Raw genomic sequence first — 18,844 nt, forward strand, 5'->3', positions numbered from 1 at the left:
TGCAACAGTCGTCATGTTGTCTGATTGAAACCTTATGAATTTGTCCTTTGCTAGTTGAGGCCAAGCCTTGAGAGCATTGAATATCGCTCTCAGTTCCAGAATGTTTATCGGGAGAAGAGATTCTTCCCGAGACCATAGACCCTGAGCCTTCAGGTGTTTCCAGACCGCGCCCCAGCCCACCAGGCTGGCGTCGGTCGTTACAATGACCCACTCTGGTCTTCTGAAGCTCATCCCTTGGGACAGGTTGTCCAGGGTCAGCCACCAACGGAGTGAATCTCTGGTCCTCTGATCTACTTGGATCGTCGGGGACAAATCTGTATAATCCCCATTCCACTGTCTGAGCATGCACAGTTGTAATGGTCTTAGATGAATTCGCGCAAAAGGAACTATGTCCATTGCCGCAACCATCAAACCTATTACTTCCATGCACTGCGCTATGGAAGGAAGAAGAACAGAATGAAGTACTTGACAAGAGCTTAGAAGTTTTGATTTTCTGGCTTCTGTCAGAAAAATCTTCATTTCCAAGGAGTTTATTATTGTTCCCAAGAAGGGAACTCTTGTTGACGGAAATAGAGAACTTTTTTCTACGTTCACTTTCCACCCGTGAGATCTGAGAAAGGCTAGGACAATGTCCGTATGAGCCTTTGCTTGTGGTAGAGACGACGCTTGAATCAGTATGTCGTCCAAGTAGGGTACTACTGCAATGCCCCTTGTCCTTAGCACCGCTAGAAGGGACCCTAGTACCTTTGTGAAAATTCTTGGAGCAGTGGCTAGTCCGAATGGAAGTGCCACAAACTGGTAATGCTTGTCCAGAAAGGCGAATCTTAGGAACCGATGATGTTCCTTGTGGATAGGAATATGTAGATACGCATCCTTTAAATCCACCGTGGTCATGAATTGACCTTCCTGGATGGTAGGAAGAATTGTCCGAATGGTTTCCATCTTGAACGATGGGACCTTGAGAAATTTGTTTAGGATCTTGAGATCCAAAATTGGCCTGAATGTTCCCTCTTTTTTGGGAACTATGAACAGATTGGAGTAAAACCCCATCCCTTGTTCTCCTAATGGAACAGGATGAATCACTCCCATTTTTAACAGGTCTTCTACACAATGTAAGAATGCCTGTCTTTTTATTTGGTCTGAAGACAATTGAGACCTGTGGAACCTTCCCCTTGGGGGTAGTTCCTTGAATTCCAGGAGATAACCTTGAGAAACTATTTCTAGCGCCCAAGGATCCTGAACATCTCTTGCCCAAGCCTGAGCGAAGAGAGAGAGTCTGCCCCCCACCAGATCCGGTCCCGGATCGGGGGCCAGCATCTCATGCTGTCTTGGTAGCGGTAGCGGGCTTCTTGGCCTGCTTACCTTTGTTCCAGCCTTGCATCGGTCTCCAGGCTGGCTTGGTTTGAGAAGAATTACCCTCTTGCTTAGAGGATGTAGAATTTGAGGCTGGTCCGTTTCTGCGAAAGGGACGAAAATTTGTTTTATTTTTAGCCTTAAAAGACCTATCCTGAGGAAGGGTGTGGCCCTTTCCCCCGGGGATGTCTGAAATAATCTCTTTCAAGTCAGGGCCAAACAGCGTTTTCCCCTTGAAAGGGATGTTAAGCAATCTGTTCTTGGAGGACACATCCTGCTGACCAAGACTTCAGCCAAAGCGCTCTGCGCGCCACAATAGCAAAACCTGAATCTTTCGCCGCTAATCTAGCTAATTGCAAAGTGGCGTCTAAGGTAAAAGAGTTAGCCAACTTAAGTGCTTGAACTCTGTCCATAACCTCCTCATAAGAGGATGCTTGATTGAGCGACTTTTCTAGTTCCTCGAACCAGAAACACGCTGCTGTAGTGACAGGAACAATGCATGAAATTGGTTGTAGAAGGTAACCTTGCTGAACAAACATCTTTTTAAGCAAACCCTCTAATTTTTTATCCATAGGATCTTTGAAAGCACAACTATCTTCTATAGGGATAGTGGTGCGTTTATTTAGAGTAGAAACCGCCCCCTCGACCTTGGGGACTGTCTGCCATAAGTCCTTCCTGGGGTCGACCATAGGAAATAATTTCTTAAATATAGGGGGAGGGACAAAAGGTATGCCGGGCCTTTCCCATTCTTTATTTACAATGTCCGCCACCCGCTTGGGTATAGGAAAAGCTTCGGGGGGCACCGGGACCTCTAGGAACCTGTCCATCTTACATAATTTCTCTGGAATGACCAAATTGTCACAATCATCCAGAGTAGATAACACCTCCTTAAGCAGAGCGCGGAGATGTTCCAATTTAAATTTAAATGTAATAACGTCAGGTTCAGCTTGTTGAGAAATTTTTCCTGAATCTGAAATTTCTCCCTCAGACAAAACCTCCCTAGCCCCTTCCGACTGGTGTAAGGGCATGTCAGAACCATTATCATCAGCGTCCTCATGCTCTTCAGTATCTAAAACAGAGCAGTCGCGCTTTCGCTGATAGGTGGGCATTTTGGCTAAAATGTTTTTAATAGAATTATCCATTACAGCCGTTAATTGTTGCATAGTAAGGAGGATTGGCGCACTAGATTCACTAGGGACCTCCTGAGTGGGCAAGACTGGTGTAGACATAGAAGGAGATGATGCAGTACCATGCTTACTCCCCTCACTTAAGGAATCATTTTGGGCAACATTATTATCAGTGGCATCATTGTCCCTACTTTGTTTGTCACATTCATCACATATATTTAAATGGAGAGGAACCTTGGCTTCCGAACATACAGAACATCGTCTATCTGATAGTTCAGACATGTTAATAGGCATAAACTTTATAACAAAGCACAAAAAACGTTTTAAAATAAAACCGTTACTGTCTCTTTAAATTTTAAACTGAACACACTTTTTTACTGAATGTACGCAAAAGTATGAAGGAAATGTTCAAAATTCACCAAAATTTCACCACAGTGTCATAAAGCCTTAAAAGTATTGCACACCAAATTTGAAAGCTTTAACTCTTAAAATAACGGAACCGGAGCCGTTTTTACATTTAACCCCTATACAGTCCCTGGTATCTGCTTTGCTGAGACCCAACCAAGCCCAGAGGGGAATACGATACCAAATGACGCCTTCAATAAGCTTTTTCAGTGGATCTGAGCTCCTCACACATGCATCTGCATGCCTTGCTTCTCAAAAACAACTGCGCATTAGTGGCGCGAAAATGAGGCTCTGCCTATGACTAGAAAAGGCCCCCAGTGAAAAAGGTGTCCAATACAGTGCCTGCCGTTTTTTTTTAATAAAATTCCCAAGATTAAAATAACTCTCCAAAGTTATAAACCATTAAATATGCTTATAAAGTAATCGTTTTGGCCCAGAAAAATGTCTACCAGTCTTTAAAGCCCTTGTGAAGCCCTTTTATTCTTATATTGAAAATTAAGAAAATGGCTTACCGGATCCCATAGGGAAAATGACAGCTTCCAGCATTACCAAGTCTTGTTAGAAATGTGTCATACCTCAAGCAGCCAAAGTCTGCTCACTGTTTCCCCCAACTGAAGTTAATTCCTCTCAACAGTCCTGTGTGGAAACAGCCATCGATTTTAGTAACGGTTGCTAAAATCATTTTCCTCTTACAAACAGAAATCTTCATCTCTTTTCTGTTTCAGAGTAAATAGTACATACCAGCACTATTTTAAAATAACAAACTCTTGATAGAAGAATAAAAACTACATTTAAACACCAAAAAACTCTGAGCCATCTCCGTGGAGATGTTGCCTGTGCAACGGCAAAGAGAATGACTGGGAAAGGCGGAGCCTAGGAGGGATCATGTGACCAGCTTTGCTGGGCTCTTTGCCATTTCTGGTTGGGGAAGAGAATATCCCACAAGTAAGGATGACGCCGTGGACCGGACACACCTATGTTGGAGAAAAGATTTGAGTAAAATCCCTGCCCCTGATCCAGTATTGACAAATTACTCCCATAGTAGAGAGGTCTTTTACACAACGTAAGAACGCCTCTTTATCTGGTCTACAGACAATCGTGAAAGAAGAAACCTCCCCCTTGGGAGAGAATTTTTGAATTCCAGTTGATACCCTTGGGACACGATTTCCAGTGTCCAGGGGTCCTGAACATCTCTTACCCAAGCCTGGGCAAAAAGAGAAAGTCTGCCCCTACTAGATCCGGTTCCGGATCGGGGCCGCCCCTTCATGCTGTCTTTGGAGCAGCAGTGGGCTTCTTGGGTTGTTTACCTTTGTTCCAAGGCTGGTTGGATCTCCAGACAGCCTTGGCCTGCGCAAAATTTCCTTCCTGTTTAGCCGAAGAAGAAGCAGGGACTCCTTTGAAGTTCTGAAAGGAACGAAAATTATTTTGTTTACCCCTCAGTTTAGCTGCTTTATTCTGAGGTAGGAGATGACCCTTACCTCCCGTAATGTCAGAAATTATTTCTTTCAAGTCAGGCCCAAATAGGGTTTTCCCTTTGAAAGAAATAGCCAAAAGCTTTGACTTAGATGACACATCAGCAGACCAAGACTTTAACCATAACGCTCTATGCGCTAAAATGGCAAATCCGGCATTCTTAGCCGCCAACTTGGCAATCTGAAAGGCGGCGTCCGCAATAAAAGAATTAGCCAGCTTAAGAGCCTTAACTCTATTTAGAATTTCCTCTAAAGGAGTCTCAGTCTTAAGAGACTCTTCTAAGGCGTCAAACGAGAAAGCTGCTGCAGTGGTAACTGGTACAATGCAGGCTGTCGGTTGTAAAAGGAAACCCTGATGAATAAATAACTTTTTTAGAAGACCCTCCAATTTCTTATCCATAGGGTCTTTGAAAGCACAACTGTCTTCAATAGGAATAGTTGTATACTTAGCCAGGGTAAATATAGCTCCCTCCACCTTAGCTCTTAGTTTGCCAAGAGTTCCAAACTGTGTCAGATATGGGATACATTTTCTTAAAATTAGAAGGTGAGAACGGGATACCCGGTCTATCCCAATCCCGTGTAATAATTTCCGAGATTCTCTTAGGAACCGGAAAAACATCAGAGTAAGCAGGCACCTCTAAGTATTTGTCCATCTTACACAATTTCTCTGGTGGCACCACAATAGAGTCACAGTCATCCAGAGTCGCTAAAACCTCCCGAACGGCGGAGGTGTTTAAGCTTAAATCTAAAGGACATGACGTCCGAGTTCGTCTGGGGTAACACTTCCTGAATCAGAAAGTTCCCCCTCAGACAGAAGTTCCCTGACCCCCCCAAATCAGATCCCTGTGAGGGTACTTCCGAAATAGCCAACAAAGCATCAGAGGTTGCAGTATTCAAATTGACTTCTGTCCTGCTGCGTTTGCCCTGTAACACTGGCAACTTAGATAAAAGCTCTGTAAGGGTAGATGACATAACTGCAGCCATATCCTGCAGAGTAAATGAAGTAGACGCGGTTGAAGAACCCGGCGTCGCTTGGGTGGGAGTTAAAGGTTGTGACGCTTGGGGAGAAAGTAGCGGCATACCCTGATTCTCATCAGACTGAGAAGCATCCTTAGACATATTTTACTTAAAGAAAATTCACTCTTTACATTGTAAGGCCCTTTCAGTACATGAGGGACAAAAAGTAAGAGGGGGTTCCCACAATGGCATCTAAACACATAGAACAAGTATTTTCCTCAAGTTCAGACATGTTAGACTAGCAATAGCAACAATAGTCGTTTTATGCTTGATATATTGTACTCTGAAGTCAAAACATATATTAAAAAAAATTGAACTAAAAAGTATACTGCGCCTTTAAATAATAAAAGCGCAACAAATTTTCTGTTATTAGACAAAACCACGTTTTAGGCAACAAAAAATGCCCTTATGTGCCCAAAATAGCTAGACAATATTGCACCACTTGTTAGGATATGGTATATATCAATTATATAATAATTTTATTATATTAGTTTATATCAATTCCGGCCCCTGCACCTCGCCACAGCTCTGCTGCGGCGCCTACCTGCCCTGCACACTGAAGAAAACGGTCACAAGTCTTTCTGCACCTTCGGGTACAAAAACTGAGCTAGGCCCCACCGGAGCCTCAGAACCTTGCTGCCGTCCGGAAAACACAATGCGCGGAAGAGCGCACGAAAATAGGCCCCACCCACCGTGGGTGTAACTCTTAGCCTTTACCGAGACCCGCATGGGTCTTAAAAATACAAAAGCGCAACTCAGAGATATCTCCTGTCAAGCCAAACATAACCGCATCATAACAGCAGCCAGCAACCGCTCCCAGCGTCAGCCCACACGTGAAATTTAAAGTGAAACACCAACACACTTTTAAACGAGTAAAATAAAATAAAATAAAAGGGAAATCCAGGTACACCATTTCTTTTTTTTTTCTTTTTTGTCCTATAGTGCATACTGATTACCCTCCCCAGATAGGGAATAATGTCAGCCTGTTCTGATGTATCAAGTCTCCCCAGAAACAAATTACTGAACATACCTCAATGCTGCTTGTAGCATGATACGGTTCTCCACACTGAAGATGTTTCTTTACTCTACCTTCAACTGCTCTGTGGGAACCAGCAGGATCTTAGATAACGTTTGCTAAGATCATCAACATCAGGGCAGAAAAAACAGAATTTATGTTTACCTGATAAATTACTTTCTCTTGCGGTGTATCCAGTCCACGGATTCATCCTTTACTTGTGGGATATTCTCATTCCCTACAGGAAGTGGATAAGAGAGCACACAGCAGAGCTGTCCATATAGCTCCCCCTCTAGCTCCACCCCCCAGTCATTCGACCAAAGGTTAGGAAGAAAAAGGAGAAACCATAGGGTGCAGTGGTGACTGTAGTTTAAACAAAAAATTTTTTATCTGGACTTAATTGCCAGGGCGGGCCGTGGACTGGATACACCGCAAGAGAAAGTAATTTATCAGGTAAGCATAAATTCTGTTTCCTCTTGAAAGGTGTATCCAGTCCACGGATTCATCCTTTACTTGTGGGATACCAATACCAAAGCTTTAGGACACGGATGAAGGGAGGGAACAAGGCAGGTACCTTAAACGGAAGGCACTACTGCTTGTAAAACCTTTCTCCCAAAAATAGCCTCCGAAGAAGCAAAAGTATCGAATTTGTAACATTTTGAAAAAGTAAGCAGTGAAGACCAAGTCGCTGCCTTACAAATCTGTTCAACAGAAGCCTCGTTTTTAAAAGCCCATGTGGAAGCCACTGCTCTGGTAGAATGAGCAGTAAGTTTCAGGAGGCTGCTGGCCAGCAGTCTCATAAGCCAAACGGATGATGCTTTTCAGCCAAAAGGAAAGAGAGGTAGCAGTCGCTTTCTGACCTCTCCTCTTACCAGAAAAGATAACAAACAAGGAAGATGTTTGTCTGAAATCCTTAGTTGCTTGCAAACAGAACTTTAGTGCAGGAACTACATACATCATGATTGTGCAACAGACGTTCCTTCTTCGAAGAAGGATTAGGACACAGAGAAGGAACAACTATTTCCTGGTTAATATTCTTATTAGAAACCACTTTAGGAAGGAAACCAGGTTTGGTACGCAAAGCTACCTTATCTGCGTGGAACACCAGGTAAGGTGAATCGCACTGTAAGGCAGATAATTCTGAGACTCTTCGAGCAGAAGAGATAGCTACCAAAAACAAAACTTTCCAAGATAACTTAATATCTATGGAATGTAAAGGTTCAAACGGAACCCCTTGAAGAACTGAAAGAACTAGGATTTAGACTCCATGGCAGAGCCACAGGTTTATAGACAGGCTTGATTCTGACTAAGGCCTGTGCAAACGCTTGAACGTCTGGAACCTCTACCAGACGCTTGTGTAAAAGGATAGACAAAGCAGATATCTGTCCTTTTAAAGGAACTAGCTGACAATCCTTTCTCCAAACCTTCTTGGAGAAAAGACAATATCCTGGGAATCCTAATCTTACTCCATGAGTAACCCTTGGATTCACGCCAACAAAGATATTTCCGACATATCTTATGGTAGATTTTCCTGGTGACAGGCTTTCTCGCCTGAATCAGGGTATCTATAACTGAATCAGAGAAACCACGCTTTGATAGAATTAAGCGTTCAATCTCCAAGCAGTCAGACGTAGAGAAATTAGATTTGGATGCTTCAATGGACCCTGAATTAGGAGATCCTGCCTTATTGGCAGTGTCCATGGTGGGACAGATGACATGTCCACTAGGTATGCATACCAAGTCCTGCGTGGCCACGCAGGCGCTATCAGAATCACTGAGGCCTTCTCCTGCTTGATTCTGGCGACCAGACGAGGGAGAAGGGGAAACGGTGGGAAAACATAAGCCAGATTGAAGGACCAAGGCGCTGCTAGAGCATCTATCAATACCGCCTGGGGTCCCGGCACCTGGCCCCATAGAGAGGAAGTTTGGTGTTCTGACAGGACGCCATCAGATCCAACTCTGGAGTGCCCCAAAGCTGAGTCAGCTGGGCAAATACCTCCGGGTGGGGTTCCCACTCCCCCGGATGAAAAGTCTGACGACTCAGGAAATCCGCCTCCCAGTATTTGAGGAGACAAATCTGCATAATCCCCATTCCACTGATTGAGCATGCATAGTTGCAGTGGTCTGAGATGTATCCGAGGGAAAGGGACTATGTCCATTGCCGCTACCATTAATCCGATTGCCTCCATGCACTGAGCTACAGATGGCCGAGGAACGGAATGAAGAACTCCGTAAGTAGTTAAAAGTTTAAATTTTCTGACCTCCGTCACAAATATTTTCATTTCTACCGAATCTATTAGTGTCCCTAGGAAGGGAACCCTTGTGAGTGGGGACAGAGAACTCTTTGATGTTAACCTTCCACCCGTGAGACCTCAGAAAGGCCAGTACAATCTCCATGTGAGCCTTGGCTCTGTGAAAAGACGGCGCCTGAATTAAGATGTCATCCAAATAAGGTGCCACTGCTATGCCCCGCAGTCTTAGAACCGCCAGAAGGGACCCTAGCACCTTTGTGAAAATTCTGGGAGCAGTGGCTAAACCGAATGGAAGAGCCACGAACTGGTAATGCTTGTCTAGAAAAGCGAATCCGAGGAACTGATGATGATCTTTGTGGATAGGAATATGCAGGTACGCATCCTTTAGATCCACGGTAGTCATATATTGACCTTCCTGGATCATAGGCAAGATTGTCCGAATGGTCTCCATCTTGAATGATGGGACTCTGAGGAATCCGTTTAGAATTTTGAGATCCAGGATTGGTCTGAAAGTTCCTTTTTTTTGGGAACCACAAACAGGTTTGAGTAAAAACCCAGTCCTTGGTCTGTAATTGGAACTGGGTATATCACTCCCATCGTATGTAGATCTTCTACACAGCGTAAGAACGCCTCTTTCTTTATCTGGTCTGTAGACAGACGAGAAATGTGGAACCTTCCCCTTGGAGGGGAGTCCTTGAATTCTAGAAGATATCCCTGGGAAACAATCTCTAATGCCCAGGGATCGTGAACATCTCTTGCCCAGGCCTGAGCGAAGAGAGAAAGTCTGCCCCTTACTAGATCCGGTCCCGAATCGGGGGCTACCCCTTCATGCTGTCTTGGTAGCAGCTGCAGGCTTTTTGGCCTGTTTACCCTTGTTCCAGCCCTGGTAAGGCTTCCAGGTTGCCTTGGGCTGTGAAGGGTTACCCTCTTGCTTTGCAGCTGTAGAGGCTAAAGCGGAACCGCTCCTGAAATTACGAAAGGAACGAAAATTAGCTTTGTTTTTAGCCTTAAAGGGCATGTCCTGAGGGAGAGCATGGCCCTTTCCCCCGGTGATTTTTGAAATAATCTCTTTCAATTCTGGCCCGAAAAGGGTCTTTCCTTTGAAAGGGATATTTAATCATTTGGATTTTGACGACACATCGACCGACCATGACTTGAGCCAAAGCGCTCTGCGCGCCATAATGGCGAAACCTGAATTTTTTTGCCGCTAACTTAGCTAATTGCAAAGCGGCATCTGTGATAAAAGAATTAGCCAGCTTTAGAGCCTTAATTCTATCCATAATTTCGTCGTATGAGGTCTCCCTCTGGAGCGACTCCTCCAGCGCCTCAAACCAGAAAGCAGCTGCAGTAGTAATAGGAATAATGCAGGCAATAGGTTGGAGAAGAAAACCTTGTTGAACAAAAATTTTCTTAAGTAAACCATCTAACTTTTTATCCATAGGATCTTTAAAAGCACAACTGTCTTCAATTGGTATGGTTGTGTGCTTAGCAAGCGAAGAAACAGCCCCCTCTACCTTAGGGACCGTCTGCCACGAGTCCCGCCTGGGGTCAGTTATGGGGAACATTTTCTTAAAAATAGGGGGGACAGGACAAAAGGGACACCTGGTCTATCCCACTCCCTAGTAACAATATCCGCAACCCTCTTAGGGATCGGAAAAGCATCAGTGTATACAGGGATTCTCTGGGACCACCATAGGGTCACAATCATCCAGAGTAGCTAATACCTCCCTGAGCAATACGCGGAGGTGTTCCAATTTAAACGCTAATGAATCTGACTCTGCCTGATGAGAAACCTTTCCTGAATCGAAAATTTCTCCCTCAGACATCAAGTCCCTCACTCCCACGTCAGAGCGTTGTGAGGGTACATCAGATAAGGCTACCAAAGCTTCAGATTGCTCATAATCTGTTCTTAAAACAGAGCTATCACGCTTTGCAGGAAAAACTGGCAGTTTAGATAGGAAGGCCGCAAGGGAGTTATCCATGACTGCCGCTAGTTGTTGCAATGTAATAGGGGCAGACGTACTAGAGGTACTAGGCATCGCTTGAGCGGGCGTAACTGGTTGTGACACATGGGGAGAGGTATACGGACTATCCTCATTACCTTCAGTCTGAAAATCATCTAGGGCCACATTTTTAAGTGCAACAATATGATCTTTAAAGTGTATAGACACATTAGTGCAATTGGGACACATTCTGAGAGGGGGTTCCACCATGGCTTCTAAACACATTGAACAAGGACTTTCCTTGGTCTCAGACATGTTTAACAGACTAGCAATATGTACAAACAGGCTTAGAAATCACTTTAACGTTTTTTTCAAATTGTGTATTTTATTAGTTTACTGTGCCTTTAAAAGATAAAAAGGAGCACACAATTTTACAAAACAGTGAAAAATGCAGCAATCCTTTTGAAATTTTCACAGTATGTACCTAAAGCCTTAGTAGGTTTGCACCACAAGTTTCAAAACGATTAACCCCTTAATGCACAAACCGGAGCAGCCTAAAGCCAATAACCGGTTAAATTACTACAGTACCTTGCCACAGCTTACTGCTGTGGCCCTAACTGCCCTTAGGGATCAGTTTTGGGGGAAAGAAGCTTCTTTTAGGCCCTCAAACAGCAGCAGGACCCTCCATGTGAAGCAGCATGAACTCTTCTTTCAATTCTAACTGCGCATCTGAGGCGTGAAATTAGGCCCCTCCCACTCCACAGCTATGAGGCCTACCAAAAACACTTCTAAGTGAAAAAATTTAAGCCATGTGGGTAATAAACCCAGAAAAAACACCAAAGTGCTTTAAAAGTGTCTGCCAACGTGTATTTCTTAAATAAAATAATCGATTGCCCTAAGTTAGTGTCCACCAGCATAATTAGCCCTGCTATGTAAGCATTCAATTCTTTACTAAGTCTCAGAACATAGCTTACCCTCCCCACATGGGGATATTGTCAGTCTTCTAGCATTATCTCAGTCTTGTCTAGAAATAAATGACTGAACATACCTCATTGCAATCAAGCCTGCAAACTGTTCCCCCCAACTGAAGTTTTCTGGTACTCCTCAGTCCTGTGTGGGAACAACAGTGGATTTTAGTTACAACATGCTAAAATCATCTTCCTCTCAGCAGAATTCTTCATCTTTTTTCTGCCAGAGAGTAAATAGTACAAACCAGTACCATTTAAAAATAAACTTTTGATTGAAGATAATAAAACTACAATTCTAACACCACATTCACTTTACCCTCCCGTAGAGAGACCCTAATGCTTAAGAGTCGGCAAAGAGAATGACTGGGGGGTGGAGCTAGAAGGGGAGCTATATGGACAGCTCTGCTGTGTGCTCTCTTTGCCACTTCCTGTAGGGAATCAGAATATCCCACAAGTAAAGGATGAATCTGTGGACTGGATACACCTAGCAAGAGAAATAAGATGTCTCCACTCCTCTTAGGAATTAAGTGACTGACGATTTCTCCCTGAGATATATAGTACTCACTGGCACCATTTTAAAATAAAAAAAAATTCTTGATTGAAGAATCTAAAGTAACACCTCACTTTGCCTCTTCCTATCACTGACACAGGCAAAGAGAATGACGGGAGGGAGAGGAGGAGGAGAATATATATATATATATATATATATATATATATATATATATATATATATATATATATATATATATATATATATATATATATATATATATATATATATATATATATATATATATATATATATATATATATATCTCTCACTTTCCAAACTTAATGCCAGGGTGCCAGCAGATGAATATGCACAGTAAAGGAAGGCACTCACTGGTCTTTTTCTTCAAATTACCTTTAATAATCGTGACGTTTCGGGGACACACTCCCCTTCCTCAGACGAAGGGGAGTGTGTCCCCGAAACGTCACGATTATTAAAGGTAATTTGAAGAAAAAGACCAGTGAGTGCCTTCCTTTACTGTGTATGTATATATATATATATATATATAGGAGGCGTAATCCCATAAGGATGAAATCCGTCGACTCTTGTAAAAGAAAATTGTACCCACTATTAAGCTAAAATTAATTAAAAAGTTTCAATGTTTATTTCTAAAAATTATCATTAATAACATGTATGTTAAATTACATAATAAAATGTGTGCTTTGGATAGTAGAAAATGTTATAATATTAGAAAGTATTACACTGAACCTACCTGGCTACTTCATGATGCCACCCAGCTGGCAAAAAATTCTGTGGAGAACTGTACTGGACTGTATACACACATACATATATACACACACACATTTTTCTAACCTAGAGATGGAGGTACCTTAATAGTCTCTAAAGGAAGGCCTGGAGGAGGGACTTTATCCAAGTATGTCTTTAAGTCCTGATCCACATGTTCAAATACAAGGGTCACTTTGGTCTCGCGGTCTGAACGAGCAGAGGCACAAACATCCATCAACCTAGAAGTGTAATAAGAAAAAGATGACAAAAACATTAATGGACCCACATTTTTTGGCTTGTTTTCTCCCCAACCATAACATGTTTTAATTTATAAAAAGAAAATATGGTGCTGACACAAAAAGGTTTAATATATTGATTATACATGTAAAACATTAGTATGCAATATTATCAAGTTCCCCTGATATTCCTGTTTTAACTTTTCTCCACTCTGTATTAAACACATGCATAGGTTTTTGACCTCCATACACTGACAATTTCTCTCTTTCTTTTTTTTTTTTTGGCAAGTATCAAGTTGAGTGATCAGCATTGTCAGCTTATTTATACATACCTTTTTGAGAATCATTCCAGACAATAAAGGCCAAGTGTTTTTATCTGTGCTGCACCTTATTTTCCACTATTTCAGAGTTTGACAAATTTGTTTAAAAGAATACCAAGAGAAAAAAGCAAATTTGATGATAAAAGTAAATTGGAAAGTTGATTAAAATTAAAAGTCCTATCTGAATAATGAAAGTTTAATTTATACTAAACTGCCCCTTTAAAAATCTAGGAATTTAATATCCAGCAACTTTGGGAAATCCCTGTGATATTTATATATTTATAAAATGGGGTGGGTGTCTTGGGGATTCTAAGCCAAAGCGCCAGGGTCTAATTTTAAGGTGCTAGTGTGTCTCTGGCGCTTGGGTTTGTCAAGCCCTAATCGGATTTAGATTTCATCCTTGCTATATATGGAACTCGTATACTTAACAAAAAGACTGATGAACTGATTTTTATGCAAATGTTTATGGAGCACATAATGCTTATAATCACATACATTCTGTTTTAACAAATATATTCTGCTTGTTCTCTCTTTTTTCACTAAATGTTTCATATTGCACAATTGTTTAGCTTGCTTGTAAAATTGCAATTAATATGAAGGTAGTTGTGTGCAGCAGCAGAACATTAAATGTTTAAAGAAAGTATTTACTAAGAACTCGTATTTGTTAGCGTTATCTTCACACTATCTTTGGTGTTAAGTTAATTGGTTTAAAAACAAAACAAAACAGTGATTTCACAGTAAATGTGGTATTACACTCCAAAAAGGTATATTAAAAAAAAAAACTGTTTGAAAAATAAAAAAAATCTAATTTAAAATGGTAATTTTACATGGCAATGCAGATAAAGGGACAGTCTACTCCAGAATTTTAATTAATTAAAAAAAAATATAATCCCTTTATTACCCATTTCCCAGTTTTGCATAACCAACACTGTTATATTAAAGTGAAGGACAATTTTGACAAATTAGTGCCCGGTTTTTAATAATCCAATTAAAATAAAAACAAGGGCACTTTTATTCATGAAAATTGACATTTCAAGCGTTTTCTTAAAAAAAAATACCTTTTAATCCTGAAAGCTGCTGCAGCGCTTCCTCTGCCCGTTGTAAGCCCTCTTCGCGGGTCCAAAATGACGAATCCGGCTTCATCCAATCACAGTGTTCCCTCAAGCCATGATCCCCCCCGGGGGGGGGGGGGGGGGCGTGATTGGACGAAGCCGGATTCGACATTCCTGATGTAAGCAGAGGCTTCCAACGGCCAGGGGAATCGATGGAGCAGCTTTCAGGATTTAAAGTTACGTTTTTGAAGAAAATGCTTGAAATGTCAATTTTGATTAAAGTGCCCTTGTTTTTAATAGGATTATTTAAAAATAACGGGCACCAATTAGTCAAAATTGACCTTCACTTTAATATACTTTTTACCTCTGTAAATGACCTTGTATCTGCAGACAGCCCTCTTAGTTCAGTTCTTTTGACAGAATTGCATTTTAGCCCTCAGTGCCCCCTCATAAGTAACTCCATGGGTGTGAGCACAAGATTATCTATATGGCACACATTAAATAACAGCCTCTAGCTGTGAAAAAAAAGTCAAATGCACTGAGATGAGAGGTAGCCTTCTAGCATACGAGCCTACCTTGGTTTAGCTTTCAACAAAGAATACCAAGAAAACAAAGCAAATTTGATGATAAAAGAAAATGTGAAAGTTGCTTAATATTGCATTTCCCTATCTGAATGAAGGAAGTTTAATTTTGACTAGTCTGTCACTTTAAATCAAAGGCCATTAGATTTAACAATAACTTTGCAAAGTGCTTTTAGAACAAAGAAGAAAACAGAGCCGTGAAATAATTAAAGGGACAGTCAACTCAATTTTTTTTATTGTTTTAAAAGATAGATAATCTCTTTATTACCCATTCCCAAGTTTGACACAGAAAACATGGTTATATTAATATACTTTTTACCTCTGTGATTACATTGTATCTAAGCATCTTCTGACGGCCAACTGATCACATGACTATCTATTGACTTGCATTTAAGCCAATTAGTGCTGTGTTAGACTCCACGGGTGTCAGCACAATGTTAACAATATGGCTCACATGAACATAGCAAATACAAAAGCATGTGATCATGGGGCTGTCTTTAGGGACTTAGAAACAGACAGAAATTTAGAGGTTTAAAGGTTATAAAGTATGTTAATATAACAATGTTGGTTGTGCAAAGCTGGGGAATGGGTAATAACATAATTTATGCTTACCTGATAAATTTATTTCTCTTGTAGTGTATCCAGTCCACGGATCATCCATTACTTGTGGGATATTCTCCTTCCCAACAGGAAGTTGCAAGAGGATCACCCACAGCAGAGCTGCTATATAGCTCCTCCCCTCACTGCCATATCCAGTCATTCGACCGAAACAAGCCGAGAAAGGAGAAACCATAGGGTGCAGTGGTGACTGCAGTTTAATTAAAATTTAGACCTGCCTGAAAAGGACAGGGCGGGCCGTGGACTGGATACACTACATGAGAAATAAATTTATCAGGTAAGCATAAATTATGTTTTCTCTTGTTAAGTGTATCCAGTCCACGGATCATCCATTACTTGTGGGATACCAATACCAAAGCTAAAGTACACGGATGATGGGAGGGACAAGGCAGGAACCACTGCCTGTAGAACCTTTCTCCCAAAAACAGCCTCCGAAAAAGCAAAAGTATCAAATTTGTAAAATTTGGAAAAAGTATGAAGGGAAGACCAAGTTGCAGCCTTGCAAATCTGTTCAACAGAGGCCTCATTTTTAAAGGCCCAGGTGGAAGCCACAGCTCTAGTAGAATGAGCTGTAATCCTTTCAGGAGGCTGCTGTCCAGCAGTCTCATAGGCTAAACGGATTATACTCCGAAGCCAAAAAGAAAGAGAGGTTGCCGAGGCCTAGATGTTTGGCGAGGTTAGATGTTTGGCGAAAATCTTTAGTAGCCTGTAAGTAAAACTTCAAGGCACGGAATACGTCTAGATTATGCAAAAGACGTTCCTTCTTTGAAGAAGGATTAGGACATAATGATGGAACAACAATCTCTTGATTGATATTCTTGTTAGAAACCACCTTAGGTAAAAACCCAGGTTTTGTACGCAGAACAACTTTATCTGAATGAAAGATCAGATAAGGAGATTCACAATGAAAGGCAGATAACTCCGAGACTCTTCGAGCCGAGGAAATAGCCATCAGAAAAAGAACTTTCCATGAAAGAAGTTTGATATCAATAGAATGAAGGGGTTCAAACGGAACCCCTTGAAGAACTTTAAGAACCAAGTTTAAGCTCCATGGAGGAGCAACAGGTTTAAACACAGGCTTAAAGGGACACTGTACCCAAATTTTTTCTTTTGTGATTCAGATAGAGCATGCAATTTTAAGCACCTTTCTAATGTACTCCTATTATCAAATTTTCTTCACTCTCTTGGTATGTTTATTTGAAAAGCAAGAATTTAAGTTTAGATGCCGGCCCATTTTTGGTGAACAACCTGGGTTGTCCTTGCTGATTGGGCAGCACCAATAAACAAATGCTGTCCATGGTTCTGAACCACAAATTTGCTGGCTCCTCAGCTTAGATGCCTTCTTTTTCAAATAAAGATATCAAGAGAACGAAGAAAAATTGATAACAGAAGTAAATTAGAAAGTTGCTTAAAATTGACAAACTCTGGGTTCCGGTGGAGGAGGAGCAAAGTAGACGCTGCTCAGCTCTTCTCTCCAGTCCCATAGCTGCTGGCGGTGGGTTTTTCGCGCCTCTCCCAGACTACTGGGGTTGCTTTCTGGACAGCTAAAACATCGCTCCTGGAACCCAAAACAGTGATAAGCCACCTCACTGTTAGGGCAAAAAACAAGTCTGTTAAAAGACCTAGAAGCCAGCCTTCTACAACAGTTGAACTATTGGACACAAAGTTCAGTATACTGCTTCAAAATGGTTTTCCTTTTTTCCTCGGTGTACATTTTTATCTAATGGAGGAGGCTGGAGCAACGTAAAGGTTGTTATATCCTGGAAAGGCACTTTGGCTCTCCCTGCACCCCAACAGGATTCATCTGACCTAAATCTGCTGTCTCCCCTACTTGCCTTAGACCCCCACTACACCCGCTGAAAAACCCAGCCCTGTACGGACATAACATCTTGCCTAAGAGGATTACCTGAGCCGTCTTTCTTCCCCGGCGGTGACCCTCTCCCACCGGTGCTGCGTGAGAGGGGGTGGGTGTTGGAAACGGCCGGACCCAGGAACACCGTGATTGGCTGCACTTCGTCTTCGGGAAGCTGCTGATTGGGCCTCATTCCCTCCTCTCCCACCGTTGCTGCGCGAGAGGAGGAAGGGCGGACGTGGACGGCAGCCGGGCTCCCGTGCCAGAGAGTGCAGCAGGGAGGCTCTCCTTGTATATCTATTGAGCCGACGTGTCTCCGGCGGGGAGCCCCACCAGGCATCTACAAGTGGCGGGTGACAAGTGCGGAGGTAAGGCTGTGAACTGTCTGTATGCTTTGCATGGAAGGGAAGACCGGTTGTTACTAAGTATATGTGGATGCAGAAAGGGGAGCAGCGGTAACCGGCTTTTTTCTCTTTAACTATCTTGAGGACGGGCTGTTTTTGGAAGCGCAGCAATTCAGCACTATAGTTTCGGCTTGGGAGATAGCACAGAATACACATTATGAAAACGCCACAGTGGTTATAAGGGGAAGAGGAGAAAAAAAGGAAGGGAAAGGAGGATTAAAAGAGGCCTTGTTCTAAAAGCATCAGTGCAAGCAAGCTGAGAGATAATTGTGCAACATTGTGAGATGGTTTGCTACAAAAATCTTTTCTAAAGGCATTAGAGTGTATAACCAAGGTTTTCTTTTTTCCCATATATTGTTACTCAACTGGCATAACCTGCTTCTTTATAAACCCTAAAGAAGAACAGAAAGCAGAATTAACTAAATATCCTATCTCTCTCATCGTTACATTGGTTTAGAGGGAGAGAAAGAATAAGAAAAATAAAAGGGAACATTGTCTCAAAAAGAAATACGCCAAGGAGGAGAGGAGGGAAGGAGAAGGGAAAGGAAAAGGAAAACGTCAATCTTGAACAGGCTAAGAGACACTGGGACAGTATTATGTGCTGGCTCGATACAAATTCCCTAACCCAGAATCTGAAAGAGTTAGAGGGCATAACTAAGACTTTTGTGTCTATTACAAACCTTTTTTGTTTATTTTCTTGGGTTTTTTTTTTTTTTTCCTCTCCATGTTTTCTTTATGCTTTCTGACTGTCCCTTTAAGTTTACAATGCTATAAGACCTAAAATTAGGTCACCTCAATAACTTTAGTTTAAGAACTCAGATTTAGGTGCTTAGTGAATACCTAGAGGAAAAGTGGTTAGCACTGCTTACTCTCCTAGGGAAGTAGTAGCAGTGTTATAAAAAACAGAATTTATGTTTACCTGATAAATTACTTTCTCCAACGGTGTGTCCGGT

At 41.9% G+C, this 18,844-nt stretch overlaps 1 protein-coding gene across 1 annotated transcript in view; it reads right to left on the reverse strand.

The window, feature by feature from the left end:
- Positions 1-13,084, reverse strand: part of LOC128644657 (cyclin-dependent kinase 4-like) — a 31,051-nt gene extending 17,967 nt beyond the window's left edge. Inside the window, exon 1 of the mRNA XM_053697181.1 lies at positions 12,932-13,084. Within this exon, the coding sequence (XP_053553156.1) occupies positions 12,932-13,063 (132 nt within the window). The 5' untranslated portion in view covers positions 13,064-13,084. The remainder of the gene's footprint in view (positions 1-12,931) is intronic.
- Positions 13,085-18,844: the final 5,760 nt, after the last annotated feature.

Source organism: Bombina bombina, unplaced genomic scaffold (genome assembly GCF_027579735.1).
Source record: "Bombina bombina isolate aBomBom1 unplaced genomic scaffold, aBomBom1.pri scaffold_580, whole genome shotgun sequence".
In the NCBI taxonomy this organism is placed as follows: domain Eukaryota; kingdom Metazoa; phylum Chordata; class Amphibia; order Anura; family Bombinatoridae; genus Bombina; species Bombina bombina.